Below are 24,868 nucleotides of genomic sequence, written 5' to 3' on the forward strand. Positions count from 1 at the left end.
ACATTTTAGCAATCAGTGGACTAAAATGGACAAGAATGGGCAAATTTAATTCAGATGACATTATATCTACTACTGCAGGCAAGAATCTGTTAGAAGAAATGGAGTAGCCCTCATAGTCAACAGGCGTCTGAAATGTAGTACTTGGGTACAATCTCAAAAACAACAAAATGACCTTGGTTTGTTTCCAAGGCACAATTTTCAAATCACTGATGCCAAGGAAGTGGAGGATGACCAGTTCTGTGAAGGCCTACAACACTTCCTAGAACTAACACCAGGAAAAAAAAAAAATGTCCTTTTCATCATAGGGGATTGGAAAGCAAAAATAGGAAGTCAAGAGATACCTGGAATAATAGGCAAGTTTGACCTTGGAGTACAAAATGAAGCAAGGCAAAGGCTAACAGAGTTTTGCCAAGAGAACATGCTGGTCGTAGCAAACAACAACAAGAGACGACTCTACACATGAACATCACCAGATGGTCAGTACTGAAATCAGACAGAATGCATTCTTTGAAGCCAAAGATGGAAAGAAACTCTACACCGTTAGCAAAAGCAAGACGTGGAGCTGATTGTGGCTCAGATCATGGACTTTTTATTGCAAACTACAGGCTTAAAATGAATAAAGTAGGGAAAACCACTTTCAGATATGACCTAAATCAAATCACTTATGATTATACAGTGGAGGTGACAAATAGATTCAAGGGATTAGATCTGGTGGACAGAGTACCTGAGAACCATGGACAGAGGTTTATAACATCATACGGGAAGCGATGACCAAAACCATCTGCCAGAAAAATAAATGCAAAAAGGTCAAGTGGTTGTCTGAGGAGGGCTTACAAATAGCTGAGAAAAGAAGAGAAGTGAAAGTACAAGGAGAAAGGGAGAGATACACCAACTGAATGCAGAGTTCCAGAGAAATAGCAAGGAGAGATAAGAGAGCCTTATGTGAACAATGCAAAGAAATAGAGGGGGAAAAAACTGAATGGGAAAGACTAGAGATCTTTTCAAGAAAAGCAGAGATACCAAGGGAGCATTTCATGCAAAGATGGGCGCAATAAAGGACAGAAACAATAAGGACCTAACAAAAGCAGAAGATATTAAGAAGAGCTGGCAAGAATACACAGAAGAACTATACAAAGAAGGTCTTAATGACCCAGATAACCAGGAGGATTTGGTCACTCACCTAGAGCCAGATATCCTGGAGTGTGAAGTCAAGTGGGTCTTAGGAAGCATTACTATGAACAAAGTTTGTGGAGGTGATGGAATTCCAGCTGAGCTATTTCAAATCCTGAAAGATGCAGCTGTTAAAGTTCACCCAATATGCCAGCAAATTTGGAAAACTCAGCAGTGGCCACAGGACTAGAAAATGTCAGTTTTCATTCCAATCCCAAAGAAAAGCAATGCCAAAGAATGTTTCAACTACTGTACAATTGTACTCATTTCACATACTAGCAAAGTGATGCTCAAAATCCTTCAAGCTATATTTCAACAGTACACAGACCAAAAACGTCCACATGTTCAAGCTGGATTTAGAAAAGGCATAGTAACCAGAGATCAAATTGCCAACATCTGCTGGGTCATAAAAAGATCAAAAGGGTTCCAAAAAAAATCTTCATCTGCTTCATTGACTATGCTAAAATCTTTGTGTGGATAACAACAAACTGTGGGAAGTTCTTAAAGAGATGAGAATACTGGATCACCTTATCTACCTCCTGAGAAACCTGTGTGCAGGTCAAGAAGCAACAGTTAGAACCAGACACATTGAACAATGGACTGGTTAAAAATTGGGAAAGGAGTAGGTCAAGGCTGTATATTGTCACCTTGCTTATTTACCTTCTATGTAGAGTACATAATGTGAAATGCTGGGCTGGATGAATCACAAGCTGTAATCAAAATTGTCAGGAGATATGCAGATGATACCACTAATGGCAGAGAGCAAAGGGGAACTAAAGAGCCTCTTGATGAGGGTGAAAGAGAACAGTGAAAAAAATGACTTACCATTCAACATTCAAAAAACCAAGATCATGGCATCCAGTCCAGTGATTTCATGGCAAATAGGTGTGGGAAAAAATGGAAGCATTGAGAAATTTTATTTTCTTGGGTTTTAAAATCACTGCAGACAGTGACTGCAGACATGAAATTAAAAGATGCTTGTTCCTTGGAAGAAAAGCCATGACAAACCTAGACAGTGTATTAAAAAGTAGACACATCACTCTGCTGACATAGGTCCATGTAGTCAAAGCTATGGTTTTTTTCAGTAGTCAATTATGGATGTGAGAGTTCAGACCATCATGAAAGCTGAGTGCCGAAAAATCAATGCTTTTAAATTGTGGTGCTGGAGAAGACTCTTGAGAGTTGCTTGGACAGCGGGGTGATCAAACCAGTCAATCCTAAAGGAAAACAACACTGAATATTCATTGGAACGGTTGATACTGAAGCTGGAGCTCCAATACTTTGGCCACCTGATGTGAAAAGCCAACTCACTGGGAAATACCCTGATGCTAGGAAAGACTGAGGGCAGTAGGAGAAGGTGGCAACATAGGATGAGATGGTTAGATAACATCATTGACTCAATGGACTTGAGTTTGAGCAAACTCTGGGAGATAGTGAAGGACAAGGAAGCCTGGCGTGCTGCAGTCCATAGAGTTGCAAAGTCTGACACAGCTCATCAACTGACAACAATCCATAATGCACATAATAGGCCTGCAGTGCAGGAGATGTGGGTTCTATCTCTGGGTTGAGAAGCTCCCCTGGAGAAGTGGACTGCAACCCACTCCAATATTCTTGCCTGGAGAATCTCATGGACACAGGAATCTGGTGGGCTACAGTTCATGCTGTCGCAAAAGTGTTGGACATGACTTAGCATTTAAACAGCAAGAACAGTTCATAATATGCACACACATATATGTGTGTAGTATTTGTACATTTGTGCCTGTGCGTGTGTTTAGTGTGTATTGGTTTCAGAATTTTGTAATCACAAGAAATTTTTAAATGATTTAAATATATAAAAATCTTTCAGCAAAGTGTGAGAAATGAGCAATAAAAGACTCTCCAACATAAAATACATTACACTAAAGTAACATCCCGTGGTTAAAGTGGAATGGAAAAATGATCCAAGGAGAAAAAGAACTTGATAATATACATTTTATCAAGAAAAGAGTAGATATAAGTCCCCGTGGTATTTAGAGAAACTTAAATCCATTCAAAAGAATGATATAAAATTTTTTGTTTTAAAACTGTCAATAGTTAAATCATGCTAGAAATCACATCTTTTGTAGCTATTTAAACTTAGCATAAAAATGTAGATGGCAACTTAAAAGCATGAGAGGGAATATAAGTAATTTTTCATAATAATTTTAGTAACAAGAGCAAAAATCAAAAACAAAAAACCCCAACGTATGAAGACTACTGATCCATAAGAATTACTGTATATTATGGGTGGTTAGCATAGTGTTGAACAAGGAGGCAGGTGCAGCTCATAAGAGCTTATTTTAACAGGAAAGTAAGAAGGAGAATGTGAACCAAGGCAGGACACAGTGAGAATAACAAGGTGAAGAAGGAGGTGAACAATATCAAAGAGTTCAAATATATAATGATGATATTAAGTGTCCCATATATGATGACAAGTTGGATGAACTGGGAAATGAGATAGGGAAAAGGTAAAGTCTAAAGTTTTTTTTTCCTAAGTTGATTAAATGATGCATATTTAAGAGGAATAAATTTGAGGAGAAAGATATTAAGTTCGGTTCTGTTTATATTGAGATGCAGGTGCTTTATGTCAGTGCTCAGAGCATACCTAAGTTCAGTCTTCCATGAATGACATGCAAAATCAGAAGTGGATAGTGAAAGCAAAAGCCTTGGGCATAGCAGCACTCCCAGGAAGCATAGAGAGAGCATAAGGAGGGGTGTTTACCCCTTTTCTATAGAATTCATTAAACAAATATTTACTGAGTAGCTCTTATATGTCATTTTTTTTTAGCTGCTGGGAATAGAGAAGTGGAAAAAGCAGAGCAAAATAGATGATAAAATTGCAAATTCCATAACTTGATCATAAACTAGTAAAGTAAAAGATGACATGCCTTGACAATGGGCTTTTTACACCAGAGCCAAAGTTCTGAACACTGCTCTCAGTTCCTTTGTTAAAAAGCTGAATGAACTATGAATTTATAATTGTCACTTTGCTTCTGAGTTTCTCATCTTGAAATCAGTGTATCACTGAAAGTTCATCACCTGACAAATGTGTACCAGGCTGTTCTGGGACGGGCCTTTTCAGTCCTCCTTCACACCATATTCTTCAAAAGGTGATGTCTCCCCAGACGGCAGCCTACACATACTCTGCTATGTGACTTTAACAGACTTCCAAGAATACAGAATTTTAAGACATGCAAACATGTAGTAAGATTGGAGGTCCCATGTAGTGCTTAAATGAAGTACTGATTTTTTAATAGTTTTTCCCTATAACAGTAACTCCTTATTCTAAGTAAGAGTTTGTTTTATGTATTAGTTCATGCTTTTCAGAGAGAAACAAAATATTTGTTGGGACTAGTTGTACTTTTCTGAAGTGAACTTTAGTAGCTCTTTGGCAGCTGAAAAACTAACTTGTGGTTTATGTCCCTTATGTTGTGGTTGATGTCCCTTAGGTATCCCATTGATTATTTAAATCAATTAAACTGAGGATATCTTTACACATTATTGAGAACACCAAATTGTCTTAGTGAGTTACATGAGTCAATATCTAATGTATTGGAAATTAAAACATAAATTAAAAACATTTATTAATTGATTAGACATAATAAGCTCATTCGATGTTAACAAATATAACATTTTAAAAGAAAAGTAACTTTTTTTTTTTCAGAAAAATAGAACAGTGATAATGGTTTAGATTTTTTTGTGCGTGTAAATTTCTTTAATGTTAGCTTAATTGTAAGAAGACAGCTGAGTGTCTTGTATTTGCTTCTGCATTCAGTCTTTTGGGATATCATACATCAAAGTGCACCTGGAAATACCACTGTAAAAAGGACAAGTGGCATTTTAGCATTGTTATGAAAACAGTTTTGACTTCCTAGGTTCCTGCAAAGATCTCCGGAATGCCAGGTATCCCTCTTAGAACTTTTTTTGCTCCATGTCAGACATGTAAGGCTGATATCGCACAAAAATACTCTAATTAGGATATACTTGTAAATCTGTTCCCACCCTTCATCACCAGCAACTTGCCTTCTTAGAGACTTCCATCATTTATTATCTTTTTCTCGGATTTTCTTCCTTTACCCTGTAGGATGGTCTAATCTGCTTTGTACGCTCTCTTTTGCATGACTGATACCACCATTTACACAATTTAAAATCCAAAAGCTTAAAATAATCCTAAACATGCTCTTTCCTTCATGTCTCACATGTGATACATCATTAAGGCCTGTAAGTTTTATTTTCTATGTAGCTCTCAAATCCCCATTTTACTTCATCACTTTTATCTAAGACAATTATTTTTGAACTTTCTTGAATATTCGGATGGACTTCTGAGTGGAGCTATATCCATGTTCACAAGCTTTTCCCCTCCAACTCCTTCTCCACTTGGCAAATAGACTATTTAAAAAAAAAATCCGAATATATCATTCCCTATGCCTAGCACATCACACACACACACACACACACACACACCCAGTATATAACTCTGCAGTCACTACCTCTGATGATAGGACACAGACAAAACAAAATCATCTTTTACTCCCCGCCCTATTCTCCAGCCTCATATACACATCTCTCCGTGCTCTCTGTTCCAGCCAGAATAGGTTTCTTCCTGTACCTCATATCTTCCATATTCTCATTATAGTTCCTTCACCCCTGCCATCTCCTCTGCCTTAAAAAAATATTTACTTCCTTCCTAACCTAACTGACAGCTACCCATTGTACAGATTTCAAGTCAGTTATCATTTCTTCATTTGACTTCCCCAGACTGGGTCAAATTCCTTACTGTATATTTATAGCAACATAAACCTCTCCTTCCATGTACTTCTCAGAGTTTGGTTTCCACATTTATTTTTGAAGCTATTTGGTTAATAGCTCTCTCTATCAAATTTTTTTTTTTTATATTTTTATTTTTTTATTTATTTTTTTATTATTTTTTTTTTCCAGTGGGTTTTGTCATACATTGATATGAATCAGCCATGGATTTACATGTATTCCCAATCCCGATCCCCCCTCCCACCTCCCTCTCCACCCGATTCCTCTGGGTTTTCCCAGTGCACCAGGCCGGAGCACTTGTCTCATGCATCCCACCTGGGCTGGTGATCTGTTTCACCATAGATAGTATACATGCTGTTCTTTTGAAATATTCCACCCTCACATTCTCCCACAAAGTTCAAAAGTCTGTTCTGTATTTCTGTGTCTCTTTTTCTGTTTTGCATATAGGGTTATCGTTATCACCTTTCTAAATTCCATATATATGTGTTAGTATGCTGTAATGTTCTTTATCTTTCTGGCTTACTTCACTCTGTATAATGGGCTCCAGCTTCATCCATCTCATTAGGACTGGTTCAAATGAATTCTTTTTAATGGCTGAGTAATATTCCATGGTGTATATGTACCACAGCTTCCTTATCCATTCATCTGCTGATGGACATCTAGGTGGCTTCCATGTCCTGGCTATTATAAACAGTGCTGCGATGAACATTGGGGTGCATGTGTCTCTTTCAGATCTGGTTTCCTTGGTGTGTATGCCCAGAAGTGGGATTGCTGGGTCATATGGCAGTTCTATTTCCAGTTTTTTAAGAAATCTCCACACTGTTCTCCATAGCGGCTGTACTAGTTTGCATTCCCACCAACAGTGTAAGAGGGTTCCCTTTTCTCCACACCCTCTCCAGCATTTATTGCTTGTAGACTTTTGGATAGCAGCCATCCTGACTGGCGTGTAATGGTACCTCATTGCTCCAGAAGAGTATGTCTTTTTTTGTATCCCAGAGACTTACCACATTGCCTTGCACGTGACGGGAGTTCAACAAGCCTGTGTTGAGTGAATGACTGTTCCTTTCCTAATCAGTGGTTGTTTTTCATTTTCTTTTAGTATCTCTTGGAATTTATTCTATGCATTTTGATTTCCATGTAAAAAACAGGCTTTTCCTAAACATTTCCAACTAGGAAGATTTGCTTCTTACCTTCTTCCCATCACTTCAGCTCACTGTCAGATTTCATGCTTCCCTGAGCTAGTTTTGCTCCTTTGCTGCTTGTCTTGATGGGTTTTCCTTCAATAAAAAAAACAAAGATTGTGACTTCTTCCCTATTTTTTCGCCTTCTTTTTCTTTTCCTTCTTATTTTTTAAACTTCTGATATATAAGTGTCCAGAGCCATTTTACATTTTTGAGAGCTTTACTGAGCTATAACTGATGTTTAAAAAAAATCACATATTTGATGAACACAATTTGATAGCTTTGAACATATGCCTATGAATCTATCTCCACAATCAAGATAATAACCATATTAATCACCTTCAGAAGTTTCCTCCTGACTTCCCTTGCCTTTTTGTGTGTGTGTGTTTGGTAAGAACACAACTTGAGGTGTACTCTGTTAACAATTGTTTAGTATACAACACAGTATAAATCAAGTATAGTTACTATGTCATATCATAGCTCTCTAAAAATTACTCATCTTGCATAGCTGAAACTTTATACTTGTTGAACAACTCTCCACTGCAGAAGTGTGGCCTAGGCAGATCTCTGATAGCTAAGATTTCTATCAAAATTATCATTATGGGTTGACTTGTGTTCTCCTACTCAAAATTCATATGCTGAAGTCTAAACCCTTGCTGCATTTGGAGTTGGGTTCTTAGGAGACAAGGATGATGAAGTATAATGATGGGATCCTAAAGCAATAGGATTTGTGGCCTTAAGAGTAGAGGATGAGCATAATCTCTCTCTCTACAATATGAGGACATACCAAAAGGGTATGTCTATACCTACATCTACAAGCCAGGAATAGAACTCTCACCAGGAGTCACTGGCTACCACCTTAATCTTGGACTTTATAGCTGCCAGAATTATAAGAAAATATATTACTTTTGATTAAGCTACCCAGTTTTATTTCATTATGGTGACTTGAGAAAATATGTTGCCACAAATTAAAAGAATCCTTTCTCCTAGTAACCAATGTACATTGGCATAATCTTAAAGGAAGGAATATATATAACCTTTTAAAATTCAGTGTCTTTGTGTGTTGGGAAACTGACTTTAGCAAACATTTTCCTTCTTAAAGAAAGCTAATTATTTGTCTAAATTTTATTAATTAATTCAAGGCCAGAACAGAGATTCATAGAAATATAGTCCTCTCATTGTATTCAGTGTCAGGAAAAAATTGCTGTCAATATTCTTTCCAAGGGAAAGATCTTGTACTGGAGGTCTTTTCCAAGTCATCTTCTAAGGACTAAGAGAATAAAATTGAAGACCTTTCATGAAAGTCTTGTCTCCTGAGCATTTTACAACAGAAAAGAATTGGATAAAGTCCAGGGGAAAGTTTCAGACATGAATTCCAGGTTCACATGGAAAGAAAACATGGAAGCAATTTGAGGTTTGTGTTTTGGAGGTCTTTATACTATTCTCTCATGACAGTTTAAAACAAGGAGCTCTTTAAATTTACATTGAGCCTTATCCTGCCCTTTGCGGCCCAAAGAGCAGAAGTCTGATGATGGGATAGTAGCTTTACACGTTGTTCTAAATATCCAGGGACCATCGTAAAGTAAATCCTACATTTCAATTGCTCTTCGGTAGCTAGGAATAAGAAGTAGGTTGGGTTGAATTATTCTAAGAATAATCAGGTATTTAGCCAATGGCTTATGAAGCAACTTGTTCTTAGCTATAGGCAAAAGAACAGCAATAGCTTGTCAACACTAAGAAATCCAGATTTTTTGGAGGACTAAGGGGACTGTAGATGTAAAGATTTACTAATCGTCCATGTAAAAGTTATGGAGCCCTGGGTGTGGCTTTCTGTCATTATGTGTGTACTCACATTCTCCATTGCCTTTCACCTCTGTCAGGGCCTCGTGGTCTGTCTGCAAGGACTTGGCTAGCCTTTAACAGAGAGAAAGGTGAATTTACTATACATTGTCTTGGAGGCAAGAGGGTTTTCCTAGCAATTACATAACAATTAATGTTCATTCTCTCAAAAAATCTATTTAGACCTTAAAATTCTCTACCAAGTAGTATAATAACAAGATCACAGCACATCCATATCAGCAAAGTGAAATTAATGTTCTAGGAGACACCCACTGTATTTGATCGCGTTCTAACAAGACAGTGAAATTTTTCAATAGCAAATGTTGTTTTCCTTAAAGCATTTCCAAATAGAAAACTTTGAGTCAGTCATCAAAGAAAAACATTCCTTCACTCATAGGCCACTGAGGATCATACAAATATCTTTGCATCTGCTTTCAAAGGGTGACCACTACTAACACCCCTGGCAAAATGTTTTATTTGTTAGAAACTCTCAGAAGAGTTCCTGGTATTTTCAGTGTAAGCCTGGTAGATATACTTGCAGAACAATTTGTGGATGTTGAGATGTAATATTTTAAAAACATGTTGCTTTGGCTAAACTTGATAATCTTCAGCTAATACTGGGGATGTTTCTGTGCTTCTTTAACACTATGCTAGGCCACTGGAGACTCTTCAAAGCCTTCCCTCATTCAGGTCTAATGTTTAAGTATTAAGTCCAAAAGAATAGATTTCCCAACATTTAACAGCCCTTTCAAATCAAATAGCATGAAACATTTGTTTTGTTTTTGCTCCAAGTTTTGATGTTTATATAGTAGGACAGCTGAGGGAGTCTATTTTATTGCAGACCAGGAATAATTCCTTTTGTTTGAATCATAAGTATTCATGTAGGCGGCAGAGATCAAACATTTATATCAGTTAAATAGTCTATGGACAAATCATTCATGGTCCCCCTCAAATAATATTTATTAAATAGCTGCAAAAAGTCTCACAATAACTGTTACTAATTAACAAAAGCTATGTAGTTACCTTGTTGTACTAATATATCTTTTTTTGCTTATATTATTCTATACATTGCCATCAGAATTATGTAGCTTTGTTTATGGGGCCTCTTCTGGCAGCTGAAATGGATAAATACAGATTCACTGACTTCAGAGGGTACTTTTTAAGTAAACAAAATACTATATAAATATTGATAGTTTGTAGTTAAATAATAAAAAAATATTTCTACTGAATTAAAACACCACAATAAGTAAAATCATCAAGTTGTTTCAGGTTACATATTTCAGTTACAGATGCTTATTAAAATAAGAGTCAAAAACGATAATATTATTTAGATTCTTTACATCTTGATAGGGCCAGACTTATTTCACGCTGCTATAAGAGAATACCATAGACTTGGTAGATTCTAAACAACAGAAATATATTTCTCATAAATCTGGAGGCTGAAAGTCCAAGGTCAAGGTGCCAGCAGGTTTGGTATCTAGAGGGGCTGACTCCTGGTTCATAGATGGCTAACTCCTCCCTGTGTCTTCATATGGTAGAAGAAGCAAGGGAACTCTGCAGGGTCTCTTTTATAACCCCATTTATGACGGCTCTGTCCTTACAACCTAAACATTTGCCAAAGGCCCCACTGTCTAATACCATAACATGGGGATTAGGATATCAACATATGAATTTGAGGAAGACACAAATATTCAGTTTATAACAAGACCTAATGAAATTATATTTATTCTGTACAATATTGTATTTTTACTCATGTGCAAAAATTCTTTGTATTCTGTAAATTTTTATAATTTCAAAGTTAGAAATTGTTCACTAATCCTCCAAATTAGAATGTGTTCAATAATCCAATTATTTAATCTAAATCTAAAAATTTAGTTTTTATCTAAACATTTTAATTTACACTGTCTTTTAGTGAATAATAATGACTCCTTAAAATAAGTTTATATCATTTTTAAAATATAATAATAAAAGTTCAGGAAAAAATATTTAGCATAATTGTTCAAATGAGGATTTTATGATAGTTACTTTTAAAGTGAAAACAAATTCTTTAAAACTTTCTGGGAACCTCTGCAGTTGAGGTGCAAGGTCAGTAAAACAATGCTGGTCTCTGAACTTGACACTAAAATTTTAATGCATCCATCAGCAAAGAAATATTTTCCTCAATATTATTATAGCTTAGTTTATAGTCTTTTCTTTGACTTAAGAGTTTTTGTAATATAGATATTTCTTTTCACCAGGACTCCAAAAATTTGAAAACTTAGCCTCAAATTAGAAAAATATTTATCTTTTACTAGCTTTTAAATTGTATCATTCCTCTTTTTACATTGTTTAGGTTGATGTCTAGACAGTTATAGTGGGTTACAAGGAACAGAGTGTGTTAACCTCTGATGGGCGTGCAAGGCCCATATTTAACCAAAGGTGGCCCTGGCTGACTGGATTCTTCAGTTGCAAGTTCATAGTGCCAAAATGATACTGAGAAGGATGGATCACTAACACCCAAAACAAAACACACACCCATAACTAGGAAAGTAAGAGATCTGTAGTACTCAAGTCAGGCAATGAAGTCCATGAGAGTAGCGGAAGTGTTTTTGCTCTGGCTGCCCTAACTCTGACCTTCTTGCCATTGTCAGTAATCTGAGATCTGACTGAGGTCACAAGTTTACTGCCCAGGAGCTTGTGTCCAAGAAGTGGGGGATCAAAAGTTTTCTTCTTAAAATGTTAAGCTAATGAACTGACAGATTCCTGGGGACATTCCTTTTGTCTTTTTTGACACCGTAGTTTTATAATTAAATATATATGTCAGTACCTGTTTTAGAGTTGTCACCCTTTAAAGGCTTCCCGCACATACCCAGTCTCCTCAAATCATTTAACAATCCACTCAAATTATCAGAAAAAATAGCTTACTAGCATTTGTTTTAATGAAACATAGTTCTAACCCTCAGAATTATGAAATTTATTTTATTTTCTATTTCATCAAAGAACTTCAGATAGTATTAAAATCATAATGAACTTAAATAGAATGAACTTCTATACAAGTAATTTCTCAGTTCAAAAATTTGTTCTTCCTGAATCAATGAAGTGAAGTGAAAGTTGCTCAGTTGTGTCTAAGTCTTTGCAAACATGGACTGTGTCCATGGAATTCTCCAGGCCAGAATACTAGAGTGGGTAGCCTTTCCCTTCTCCAGGAGCTCTTCCCAACCCAGGAATCGAACTGGGGTCTCCTGCATTGCATCCAGATTCTTTACCAACTGAGCTATGAGGGAAGCCCTCCTGAATCAATATACATTGCCAATATCAACAGATACTAATTTCTAAGTCATCCACTGTCAATGCCCATTTTATGGGTCAATCTGTGAACATTTTCTCATGTCCATTTGGATTTCTTTTTAATTTAGGATGTTTCTGAGCTGCATTTCTATTCCCTAAAGCAAATACATAAGAAATAACACATTTTAAGATGAGCTGAAGAAGTTTTTTAAAAGAAAAATTACTAAATGAGCAGTTTGTGGAAATCTGTGTTTAAAATATTACAGTGGTTGAGATGGTCATTAATTAATCCTTATTTTTCACAAAGCTTCATAGAGCAACTCCAAACGTAGACTCTACTACTTTTGCAAGGAACTTGATGAAATAAAGCATTCAGCCACATAAGGTAATAATTATTTGCAAGAAAGAAAGAAATTCAAAATGAAGCTAAAGAGCCACTTTAAAAGTATTTACACAGTTAAATATGGTACATTTTCATACACATCCCTAGCCTCTGAAAACATGCCTAATTCTGACCTCTCCTTTGGAGAAATGATACATCAAATTTCAGAGTAGATGAATAAAAGACATTAATTCACTTTTTAAACTATCCTAGAGGGTGTCAACTTGATTTTTATCCAGAGGCATCTTGAATAACCATTTAGGTTAAAGGTAACTGGTGAGTTTACGTGGAAACATAAACATTGTCATGCATGTTTTGAGAAGGTATATGAATTTTAGTTGCTCCAGAATGCTTTGAGTTATATTTTGTACAAGTGAGTATATTTTAAGACAAAGAGAGAGCTCAAGTTTTGTAAGTTTAATTTTGTACTTTAAATATTTTCTTACTGAGATTTTCAGGATCTTTATCAGGTATGGTAAGCAATGAAATTGGACAAACAAAAAGGCAAGAAATAAATCTGCTTAGAGACAAGTAATATTTTTAAAATGTCAACAAGTTGAGTCCACCATTTTAATTCCTCCTTTTGGTTGAATGAGATAGTAATAATAATAAACTGAATTTTTTATTTCATTCAATTATTATAAAAACTTATGGGACAGAAAATCCTACAAATAAAAGGCAAGTGAACTCTAAGAGGTAGATGACAAATTAAATTATTTTATTTAAATTTATATTTCTTTTTACCAATAGCCCACAGTACTATGAATGACACAGATGTCCCTATGCAAACAACTGAATGCATTCAAGGTCAAGGAGAAGGTTACCGGGGCACCATCAATACCATTTGGAATGGAATTCCCTGTCAGCGTTGGGATTCCCAGTATCCTCACCAGCATGACATAACGCCTGAAAATTTCAAGTGCAAGTGAGTAAATTAGGGAAATATTATAAATTTCAGTAAGCAGAATAGTTGATTTTTCATAATTTCTATGTTAGTGATCCAGTGTACCTGGGGAAAATTTAGCAATTAAAAGGCAGATACCTCCACCCCGAATTTTTGATTCTTCAGGTCTGAAATTTGGGCCTCAAATAATACATTTTAGCAATCACTCTTGCTGATTCTGAATCAGATGGTTGATGTACCATCCATGCTTTGGGAAAAACATCTTTAGGTTTCTGATCACAGCTTTGTTCTTGCAGGTCTATTTAATGAACAAATTAGTGGTAACGACAACCAGGAAACTTTCAAACTAGTGCTTCCTTAAATTTTCATAATAACTTTAGGGGAGATTACAAGGCATACTTTGATTTAAGTCAACATTGTAAACTGATGAGTTTTCAGCCTTGAAAAATAAATTTATAGTTTTATATGAAATTTTTTTATTGTTTCAAAATTTTATTTAACAAATAGGGAAGTAAAACAATTGTATAGATGAATCAAACTGAAGAAACTGCCCTTGAATATCAGTTATATACTTGTTATGGTCTTCCCCATGGCTGCTTTTCTTCACCACTTGAATTTTGTTGGACAGCCACAATGCCATGTGTTTTTAAATTGTCCACCTTGTTATTAGGAACATAAAATGATTGCTTTTAAAATTTATAACACACGTGTCATTCATAGTGGCTTTGCTGAAATAGCACCTATAAATAACATATATTGGCTTTATGTAACTGACTTTTAATAAGAGGGCTTAACATTTCAAGATGGAGAACTATGAAATTAGTTGGCCCATTCACTGGAGAGGGGATATAGTTTATCGTTTTTTATATTATTTAATTTTTTTAACCAATTCAGAGTTCTTTGCTTAGATACTAAATAGTCACTTGTTGTATTTTAAAAATTATTTTATAATAAATGTATTGTTGCCACTCTCTTTATTTCCCTCATTTTCCTCACAGCAGTTAACTCTATTTTTGACCTATGTGTTTCACACCTCAGAAATAAACAAAAAGTAGAGAGAACAAAGAAAATGAGAAAAGAATAGTTAAGAGAGACAAAGAAGACAGTATCAGTGCCATGCACACTTCTGGTTAACTTCTAATGACTGGAAATACTCAAGATTGTGTATGTGAGCCAAATTTAACCTCATCTGTAAGGAAAAGAAAATCATTATAGAAATTGAACCCACACATTTCACAATAAAAAATGATCAAAAGTTTAGTTGCTATATATTATTGGGATTTAAGCTATTCTTCTTTTTGGGGGAAAGGCTTCCCTTGTAGCTCAGTGGTTAAAGACTGCCTGCAATGCAGGAGACCTGGGTTCGATCCCTGGGTTGGGAGGATCCCCTGAAGAAGGAAATGGCAACCCACTCCATTACTCTTGCCTGGAGAATCACGGGCTACAGTCCATGGGATTGCAAGAGTCAAACACGACTTAGTGACTAAATGACCACAACCATCAAGCTATTCTTTCTTAATTGGTTATTTGGTCAAGATAAACATAAATATGAAAAAACAAAAAGTGAGTTGTGTTATAAAACATGTAAATTCTGATGCATCATTTTGCTGAGTATTGATGCATTTACTGTTTGTGGGCTAGCAGAGAATGGAGTACTGGTCAGGTACTCCTGGTTGTACCAAACACTGTTTGCCCCAGTACTGAGGTTCCTTACAAATGATGATTTTAAAGCACTATAACTGAAAAATACTGCCTGTGATGATATACATGAATCATACAATCATTAATTTGTTTTAATAATTGTAACTGATTCTTCAAGTGAGGTGAAAAAACTTAGAAAAAATATTTGAGCAAACCTTGACTTTCTGGCTTAATCTAGATTAATGAGGTGCTTCTAGAGATAATTTATAAAAGGGGAACTTTAAGTTTTTTGATAGCCTTAGATATATGTTTAATTACTTGCCTTAAATTACAACTCAAAATTAACTAAGCAATTATTCCTTTAAAATTGCAAATTTCTGTACACTTTATATAAAATTCAGTGCACATATATAAATTTATATAAAATTCAGTGCACAGACATAATCTTTTTTTTTTGACATAATCTTTTTAAATGTGAGTATAAACTAGTTAGAAGAAAAGATTTTCTTCATCTCTCCATAAAATCATAATTTTATGATTTTATAAGAAGAGTAAAGGTTTAAATGTGGGTTATAAATAAGAACATTTGCTATAGAATGGTCAAATCTATTGGCACTCACTGTTCTCACAACCTTAAATAACATAGCTTATGTCAGGATCTGTTTCGGCTTGATAAACTATTACTTGTTGATTTTATAACCAAACTCAAGCTTTTTTAAAAAATGGTTTTCAGTTTCTAATGGTCAACTGATTAGCATTAAATGTGTAGTATTTTTAATTGGGCCTAAGTGAAACAATGTACCTTTCTATAGAATGAATGTTAATTTTGTTAAATTATTAGAGAGATCTATGGAAAGAAAGTACACCCTTTCTTCAGATTAGAGAGCACTGTCAGGGGAACAAATCATGAACCCCCCCATTTTATTTAATGTGCGCTTTGTATTAAGGTAAAATCCTTTTACATACAGGTAATATTAATTTAGACTTTTCCCTTATCACGAGTCCAAATGCCTGACTATATCATTGATAAAATAAAGGAAGTGCATGTACTATGTTGACAACTTTTTCTATAGGTTTTCTATACTGTAATTAAGCCTTAATTTTACAGAAATATAAAATTTCAGGTAATATCTCTAAATCAAGAAAGAACTACTTTGTAATTAAAAGAAATCTATGTGGTAAATTAAATAAATCAAAGAAATACAGAATTTAAAGAATAAATATGTTTTCCGTGGCAAATGTTTCAATAGGTAGAACTTCATTTATAAACAAAGGTAATTAAAGACTGTTAATTATAATAGTCTTTCTTCTGAAAAGAGAATGTTGTTTCTACATTATCTATGATCCATGAAAATACAATGAGTAACAGACCAGTTTTAAAAATTGTAGCAGTTGAGAGTTCAAGTCTTGAAAATGAGTGAGAATAATGAAGTGGTACTATTTCTCTCTTTCATGAAGCAGTAGTATTTGTGTGAAACTCCAGGTCTTTGGAAGTAAAAGAATTTTGACATCTGACAGCATTTATTTCAGTAATGTTGGCAGTGTCAGCTGTGTATACAGAATTTTAAATTGTTAAAACTATCCCGAATCTAAAATGTAAAGCTCTATTTATAGAATGCATACATTCTGGGATTCTAGAAATGTAATAACACTGACTTCACCAATGTAAGAAACCCTGGCAATTTACATTAACATGCTTATTCTCAATAGGGACCTAAGAGAAAATTATTGCCGAAATCCAGATGGGGCTGAGTCACCGTGGTGTTTTACCACTGATCCAAACATCCGAGTTGGCTACTGCTCCCAAATTCCAAAATGTGACGTGTCAAGTGGACAAGGTAATAGCTGACATTTTGCAGTATGGGCATGATTAAACTCAGTGGAAATGCCTAAAGGGAGTATACATTTTATAGGAGATGAGCTATCTCTTATTGCACGTTAGCAAACAAAAATCACAAAGTCCAAAGTTGGATTTCTTTTGTATATGCTCAATATCCATTTATTTATGTGACTGTATACTAGTGCCAGGGACATTTTTAGGCACTGTGGATATACCAGTAAACAAAATTCTCTGGCCCCATGGAACTAACGTCCAGCAAAGAAAAAACAAGCAAAATTAAAATGGAGGTGGGGATAGTAAGCTAATTTGTGTAAGTGCTAAAGAGATAAATGTCCTAGAGTCAGAGAGAGGAGGATGTTGCTATTTTACATTTTAATGGTCTCAGAATATTTTACATATTAAGGTAACATTTCAGGAGGACCTGAAAGCGTGGGAGAGCAGCATATACAATGTGCACATAATTGTAAAGAGCATTCTGGGTAGAGGAAACTGCAGATGAAAATGAGATGAGATGGGAGAGTGCTTGAAAAGTTAGAAGAAACAGCACATCATTGTGGCCGGTACAGAATGAGCAAGGTAGAGAGTAGCAGAAGGTGAGGTTAGAGAGCAGCTGAGCTAAAACTGCAGAGGTCTTGTAAAAACTGGAAGGATTTACACTTCTATTCTGAAAGAGAAGAGACCTCTGTAGGATTCTAAGAGAAATTAAATGACCCGTTTGACTTCAGTTCTAACTGGATGACTCTCGCTGCATTATGAAAAATAGCCAGGGCTCCTGACAAGGGCCAAAACAAGGGGATCAGTTGAATGATTGTTTCAGTAATCTAGCCAAGAAAGGAGAGTGATGTGGACAGGGGTGTTAGCAGTAGAGATGATATGCAACAGTGGGCTTTGAGATAAATCACCATCGTACTTGGAAACACAGACACCATTGCAAATAATTGTTTCAGGGAGCAGTGGTTAAGAAAAGTCACATTGAAACAGGTTTAAAAAATCATTTGTCAAACAATAATAATAATGTTGGCCTCTGGGCATTTGTTGGTATAGAATGAATTGGGAGTTATGATTTTTAATAATCATATTCTTTGACATAAATTTACTTTTGATGGTGATGGCCATGGTCAGTTCTAAATCATTCTGAAAAGTCCAAGCCAAATTTAAAGCTTTGTTTCGCGGATTTATTGCCCTATGCATACTTCTTCCATCCCCTGACTTTCCCTCAGTGCCATTTTTCGAGAACAACTCCGAAAACAGTTGTAGAGGGAAGAAGGGATGAGTCCCTTTTCAATCAGTTTCACTCTTCCTGGGCAGACTTTACAGGTCAGTTGGAAATAAAGTTGAAAACAATGATTAAAGAAGGTTTGGTACCAGCTGGATCTATTTTGTCCCTGCTTTATTCATTTAAACAATTACTACTAATTTCTGAGTTATAGAGGCAAATAAGAATGATTGTTTTATAAGCTTCCGGTATGTATTAAGATGCTTTTATGTACAGATATATCACTTATCAAAGGATCAGGTAATAGAATATAGATTTTTTATTGTGAAAGCAAAGTTAATGTTATTGCTTATATAATAAACCTACACATTAATAGATGAAGAAATTAGTTTTGTGGAATTCAAGTAACTTGCCTAAATTCTCAAACTAACTCAACTAGGATTTACATGAATTCTCCTTAAAATGATCTTTCCATTACCCCCATGCTTTCTCCTTTTCATTAATATTTTAACAACATATTATAATCTTTTTATTTAACAATATATTATACCTGATATATACAACAATGTGCAGGGTCCTGTGGGGCAATTGTATTGAGACAGTTAGCCAATAGAGTTGTGAAATTTTATCAGACAGTTATATCATTGTATAATACTGCCAAGCTAATTGTATGCATTGTTACATGTATGATATGTATGCATGGAGAGAAACATACCTATCCAAACCACCCCCCCCCGACACACACACATGAGAGGATGGTGCTCTTATCCCTCTGTATATAACAGGAAACATAAATTTTACATGTAGGTTGATGAGTTAAAAACTTTTGCCTAAATCTTGCAGCATCTGAATTAGCATATATATAAAAGCTCTTCCATTTGGGTATTAAATAACTCTGTTAAAAAAATTGAAATTGTAGAATTTCTTTAAAAATACTGATGAAACACTGTATTAGATTATATAAGGTACATTTAAGGTAGGAAACAAACAATTCACAGCTTTAAATATTTATATCAGTAATATATAGTAAAGACAGGGGAATGAAATTTCCCACACAAAGAAGTGTAAAAAATGTAAACCAAAAGCAACAGAAGAAGGGAAACAACTAGGACAAAAGCAGACATTAGAAAAGTAAAGAAAAAATAGTAGACCTAATAAATAAAGCTAAATGATGATTCTTTGAAAAAATTAACAAAATGGACAACCATTAGCCAACTGACTCAAGAGAGATGATAAATATATAAAATAATAATTTTATATATTATATATAATAATAATATGAAGGTAATAATAATTATATAATATTTATATTATAAATAATAATTATAAAATAATAATATGAAGGTAAAGATAACCAATGAACTGGAAAATTAGAAAACCTGAGATTATTTTATACAACCTCATGTGAAAACTGAAAATGAAAATAAAATGGATAATACACTAGGAAAATTCAAGTTAGTTGAATTGGCCCTGATAGAGAAAGAAAATTTAGACTCATTCCTATAAAAGAAACATGGAGATTTATAATAAATTGTCACACCACAAACCACATCATGCCTTGATGAATTCACAGATCAAGTGATCACAATGCTACATAAATTGTCCTGTAGCTTAACAAATGTAATAAAATTTTCAAATTATTTCTGGATGAAGTTATAATATTGAATCCTAAATATGATAAAGGTATCAGAGAAGAACACTATAGATTCATATAATTTGTAAATATTAATGTAAAATCTTAAATGAAATTTGAATGAACAGTTTAATAAAGAAATTAAGAAAATAATACATAATGATTGCATATAGTCTGAGTACAGAAATGGTTCAGTTTTAGAAACCCATTAATATAATTCACCTTAGTTGTAAGAAAAGCAACCATATAACAAATCCCAACAGATTCTGAAATTACTGTGACAAAATTCATGCATTCTTCATAAAAATACTCAAGAATATTCAGAATACATACAAACTTACACACCAATATATCTGTATCTATATCTATGTGAATGTGTGTGTGTGTGTGTGTGTGTATATATATATATATATATATATATATATATATATATATAGCATCCTCAGTCATGTCCAGCTCTTTGTGACCCCATGGACTATATAGCTTGCCAGGCTCCTCTGTCCATTGGATTTTCCAGGCAAGAATACTAGAGTTAGTTGCTATTTCTCTCCCCAGGATATCTTCTCAAACCAGGGATGGAACCCACATCTCCTGCATTGGCAGGTGGATTCTTTACCACTGAGACTCTAGGGAAGCCCACTATCTCCCTTACTATTTAATATTATAAATATTTTAATATATAAATATTTTTTTGACACTGCAATGTTGACATTTTATACAATTAGATAAGAAGGCATATTTACTGATTGAGTAAAAAGGCAACAGATCTTTGTACAAATTATATAATAGTAATATTCTTGGAAATCTGAATTCAAATAATAAAAACAATCACTAAGGTAGCACAATATATGATTAATATACAAATATCAATAGCATTCACATATGGGTTTGAAGATATAATTAAAGAGAAAACTACATCTGTAATAGGAAACAAAACTGATGAAAACTTAGGAGTAAACTTAGGAAAGATGTGCAAATCTATGTAATTAAATTTCAAATTACTACTGACAGTCCAAAATTGTACTTTAACATGTAGAAAAAATCACTTGCTCTTGATATAAGATCTCAACATCACAAATACATCAGTTTCACCTAAGCTAATTTGTTAATTTAATGTGATATTAATAAATAGATCACCATCATTTTTGATACCAAACAAATGCATTCTAAATCTTTCCTAGAAGAATAAACATGTAACTATAGTAAAGAAAAATGTGAAAAAGAAGTGATTAGAGGTAAAAAAACTTATCAGACACTAAAATATTTTTAAAGAGTATATAATTTAAAAAATGTAGTTCTACCACAAGAATAAATTGACAATTAGAACAGAACACAGGATCTAAAAATAGACTCCTTACTGAGATTATATTTAAAAAATGGACACTTTGTCACTGTGTAAAAATGAAATTTAAAAAATAATAGTGGATCAATAAAGTTCTATTTGGAAAAATAATAAAATTAATCAATGCTTTGCACCATACCTGAAAATAAACTTCAAATGGATAAGAGATATGAGCATAAAAATGGAGACCATGTAGATACTAGGAGTAAACTTGGAAAAATACCTTTATGACTTAGATGTAGCAATGTGGTTTCTAATTAACACTCAAATTCTAAAGGCAACAGAAGAAAAAAAAATAAGCTACAAAAGGTGTCATGACAAAAACATAATGAAACCTATATATTTAAATTCAAAAGACAAATGACAAATTTGGAAACAAGTTTTAAAATGTATATCACAGATAAAGAGAAATATTTTTAATATATAAAAGCTATGAAAGTGAAAAATATAGGACTGAAAAATTAAATAATGGACAAAACATATGAAATAAAGATTTCTTTAGAGAACATGAAAATTATGCTTAAAGTCACATGTAACAAGAAAAAATATAAGCAGAGATTTTTCATAATGTGGGAGTTTTGTTTTTCACATATAAATTCACAAAAATTCAAAATGTTTTCAACACTATCTTTTGGCAAAGCCGTATGGGAATATGAACTCTTACACTTTGTTCTTGGGAATGGAAAATGGTAAAATCCATATGGAATGGAATATTACAATAATTAAATTACATATGCGTCCATCTTTTCACCCAACAATACACTATCTGAATATATAGCTTCAATAATATGGAAACTCATATACACGAGTTTTTGATTTCAGCATTTTCTATGTTAGCAAAACAACACAGATCTACTCTGGCAAAATCACACAATGGAATACTGTGGATTTGCAAAAAGAACGATAAAGTTTTTTTGAATTAATGTGAAGTGATTTTCAAGTATATTATTAATGAAAAAAGGGACTAAAATATATATTTGGTGTTCTTTTAATAAATAAAGGTATTTACTCCTAGTAATAAAAAATGGGCTACAATAATACATATATAGAATATATACATATAATTTATATATTCATATTACATATGTATATATGTATGTATGTTTGGTATGTATCTTTGCTAAAAAAGTAAAAAAAAAGAAACACAAGCACCATAAACAACAAACTAATGAAACTGGTTACTCTAATGGTGGGTAGTAGTGGGTAGAAATATGACACAGAAGCAAGAGGGAAAATGAGAACAGTCTGGATGCATGCTCTCCTATACCAGTACTAGTGTTTTAATAGTGTTTTAAATGTTCAAAAAGTAATGTCAAGAAAGATGGGGGGGAAAGCACAGAAATACGCCTGTGTATCAAAGAGATACCATTACTACAGAACTTGGAAAATAAATTTCAAAATGATTTTTAAACACATTTTTTTTTTTTTTACTATATATAGCCTCACTGAAATACATTTAAAGTAGATAACTATAAATGTGTTTTGAACTTATATAAGTATAAATTTGTTGTTAGGATGTAGCAGATTTGACATTATTTTGTGTGCACTGGAGAACTGAGAAAATGAAGAAACACATTCGTGTACCTACAATCGGTGTTCTTACTATGGCAGAAAGGAAATACAGAATTGAAATAGAAAAGAGAAAGAACTCTTGTACTAGACTGGAGTTAGAAGTGATCAGTTACTCATGAACACACACACACACACACACACACACACAGAGCTTGGCTCTATCAAATGTAAGGGACTAGAAAAAATGGTACCAAATAGCAATGAGCACACCTGTTTCTTGTCTTCTTACTTTTCATCACTAGCAAACAATGGCTCTCCCGTGAAATTGAAGAATCCATGCCTAGGGCTAGAAAAACACCAAGTAAGGCTGGAGTATCTTTTGCCAGCAAGCTAGAAAGTGCTCAAAGATTCACGTCTCCCTCTCAAAAATTTATAACCTAGATCTAATCATGAAGAAAATATCAGACAAACCCAACTGATGGACAGTTTATAACACGCCAATTCTCATTAAAACTGTTAGGATCATCAAAAAAGAAAGTCTGAAAAAACTGTTACATCTGCTGGTGCTGCTGCTGCTGCTAAGTCACTTCAGTCGTGTCTGACTCTGTGCGACCCCATAGACGGCAGCCCACCAGGCTCCACCGTCCCCGGGATTCTCCAGGCAAGAACACTGGAGTGGGTTGCCGTTTCCTTCTCCAATGAAGGAAAGTGAAAGTGAAAGTGAAGTCGCTCAGTCATGTCCAACTCTTAGCGACCCCATGGACTGCAGCCTACCAGGCTCCTCCGTCCATGGGATTTTCCAGTTAAGAGTACTGGAGTGGGGTGCCATTGCCTTCTCTGTGTTACATCTAGGAAAGCTTAAAAAACATGACAGTTAAATGTAATGTGGTATCATCCTAGAACACAAAAAGTACTCTAGGTAAAAACTATGAATAAATTGGAACAAAATAGTCTTCAGTTAGTAATAATGTTGAATAGTGGTGTTAAATCCATCGCACTAATATAAGATAGTAGGGGAAGCTATGTGGTGTATTAGAACTTTGTACAAACTTACACATTGTTTTGTAAATTAAAAGCTATTCTAGAATATAAAGTTTACTAAGAAAAAAAAAACCTAGCTTATAGCTCATCCTCTTTCTCTAATACAGAAAACATAGGTGTAAAATGAAAAATGTATTAAAGAGCAGTACCATATACTGCATTGCATAATTGTTTTCTTCAGTGAGAGCTTATTTAAATAATTTACTATTTAACAGTCAAAGGTTTAAGATTTCATAATAAAGGAAAAATGGCATTGTCAGAGGAAAGTATTTTACTGATACATTCTGCATATGTGTAAGAATTGGATTTTACAAAATTATGCTTTCTGAAAACAATTTTATTGTGCATTGTAATGATTGCTATATTATTTGTATCAAATCCTATCTCATTTGAATTTGTATATTTAAGTTCAAATCATGAATACCAAAACACAGCTATTGAATATACTTACTGTATTTTTTTTTTACTAAATTAATTCCTGGACAATTTATGATTTATTTAAAATTTTTATTAAGTTTCCTACCTATTATTTTGGGGCTTTCCTGATAGCTCAGCTAGTAAAGATTCTGCCTGTCATGCAGGAGACTCTGGATCTATTCCTGGGTCAGGAAGATCCCCTGGAGAAAGGATAGGTTACCCACTTCAGTATTCCTGGGCTTCCCTGGTGGCTCAGATGGTAAATAATCTGCCTGCAATGCAGGAGACCTGGGTTTGATCCCTGGGCTGGGAAGGTCTCCTGGAGGAGGTCATGACAACCCACTTCAGTATTCTTGCCTGGAGAATCCACATGGACAGAGGAGCTTAGTGGGCTACAGTCCGTGGGGTCACAAAAGTCAGACATGACTGAGCGACTAAGCACAGAACACCTATTATTTATTCTAATCACATAGCATATCTAAAACCAATGATAATATTCTTTGGCTTACCAAATTTAAAAGAAAATAATCTTAATGCCAATGTACATTTCTAGGTAACATTTTATAGTCAAAACTATCATATTTACTCATATAAAAATCAGAATTTTTAGTTACTTTTAAAATACGCAAGATTATTTAAAAATATGTAGTTTTTTTTTCAAATGTAGAAATTGCTACGTATGTTTTAGAAAGACCTTA

At 34.2% G+C, this 24,868-nt stretch overlaps 1 protein-coding gene across 5 annotated transcripts in view; it reads left to right on the plus strand.

Annotated features, from left to right (window-relative positions):
* HGF (hepatocyte growth factor) overlaps window positions 1-24,868 on the plus strand; it is an 81,243-nt gene that overhangs the window by 33,224 nt on the left and 23,151 nt on the right. For 4 of the 5 annotated variants that reach the window (XM_043462916.1, XM_043462918.1, XM_043462914.1 and 1 more), the window contains 2 exons: window positions 13,375-13,549; window positions 16,880-17,007. In XM_043462916.1, coding sequence (XP_043318851.1) covers window positions 13,375-13,549; window positions 16,880-17,007 — 303 coding nt within the window. The remainder of the gene's footprint in view (window positions 1-13,374; window positions 13,550-16,879; window positions 17,008-24,868) is intronic. The other variant, XM_043462919.1, reaches the window with a different exon arrangement.

Source organism: Cervus canadensis, chromosome 3 (assembly GCF_019320065.1).
Source record: "Cervus canadensis isolate Bull #8, Minnesota chromosome 3, ASM1932006v1, whole genome shotgun sequence".
Classification (NCBI taxonomy): Eukaryota; Metazoa; Chordata; class Mammalia; order Artiodactyla; family Cervidae; genus Cervus; species Cervus canadensis.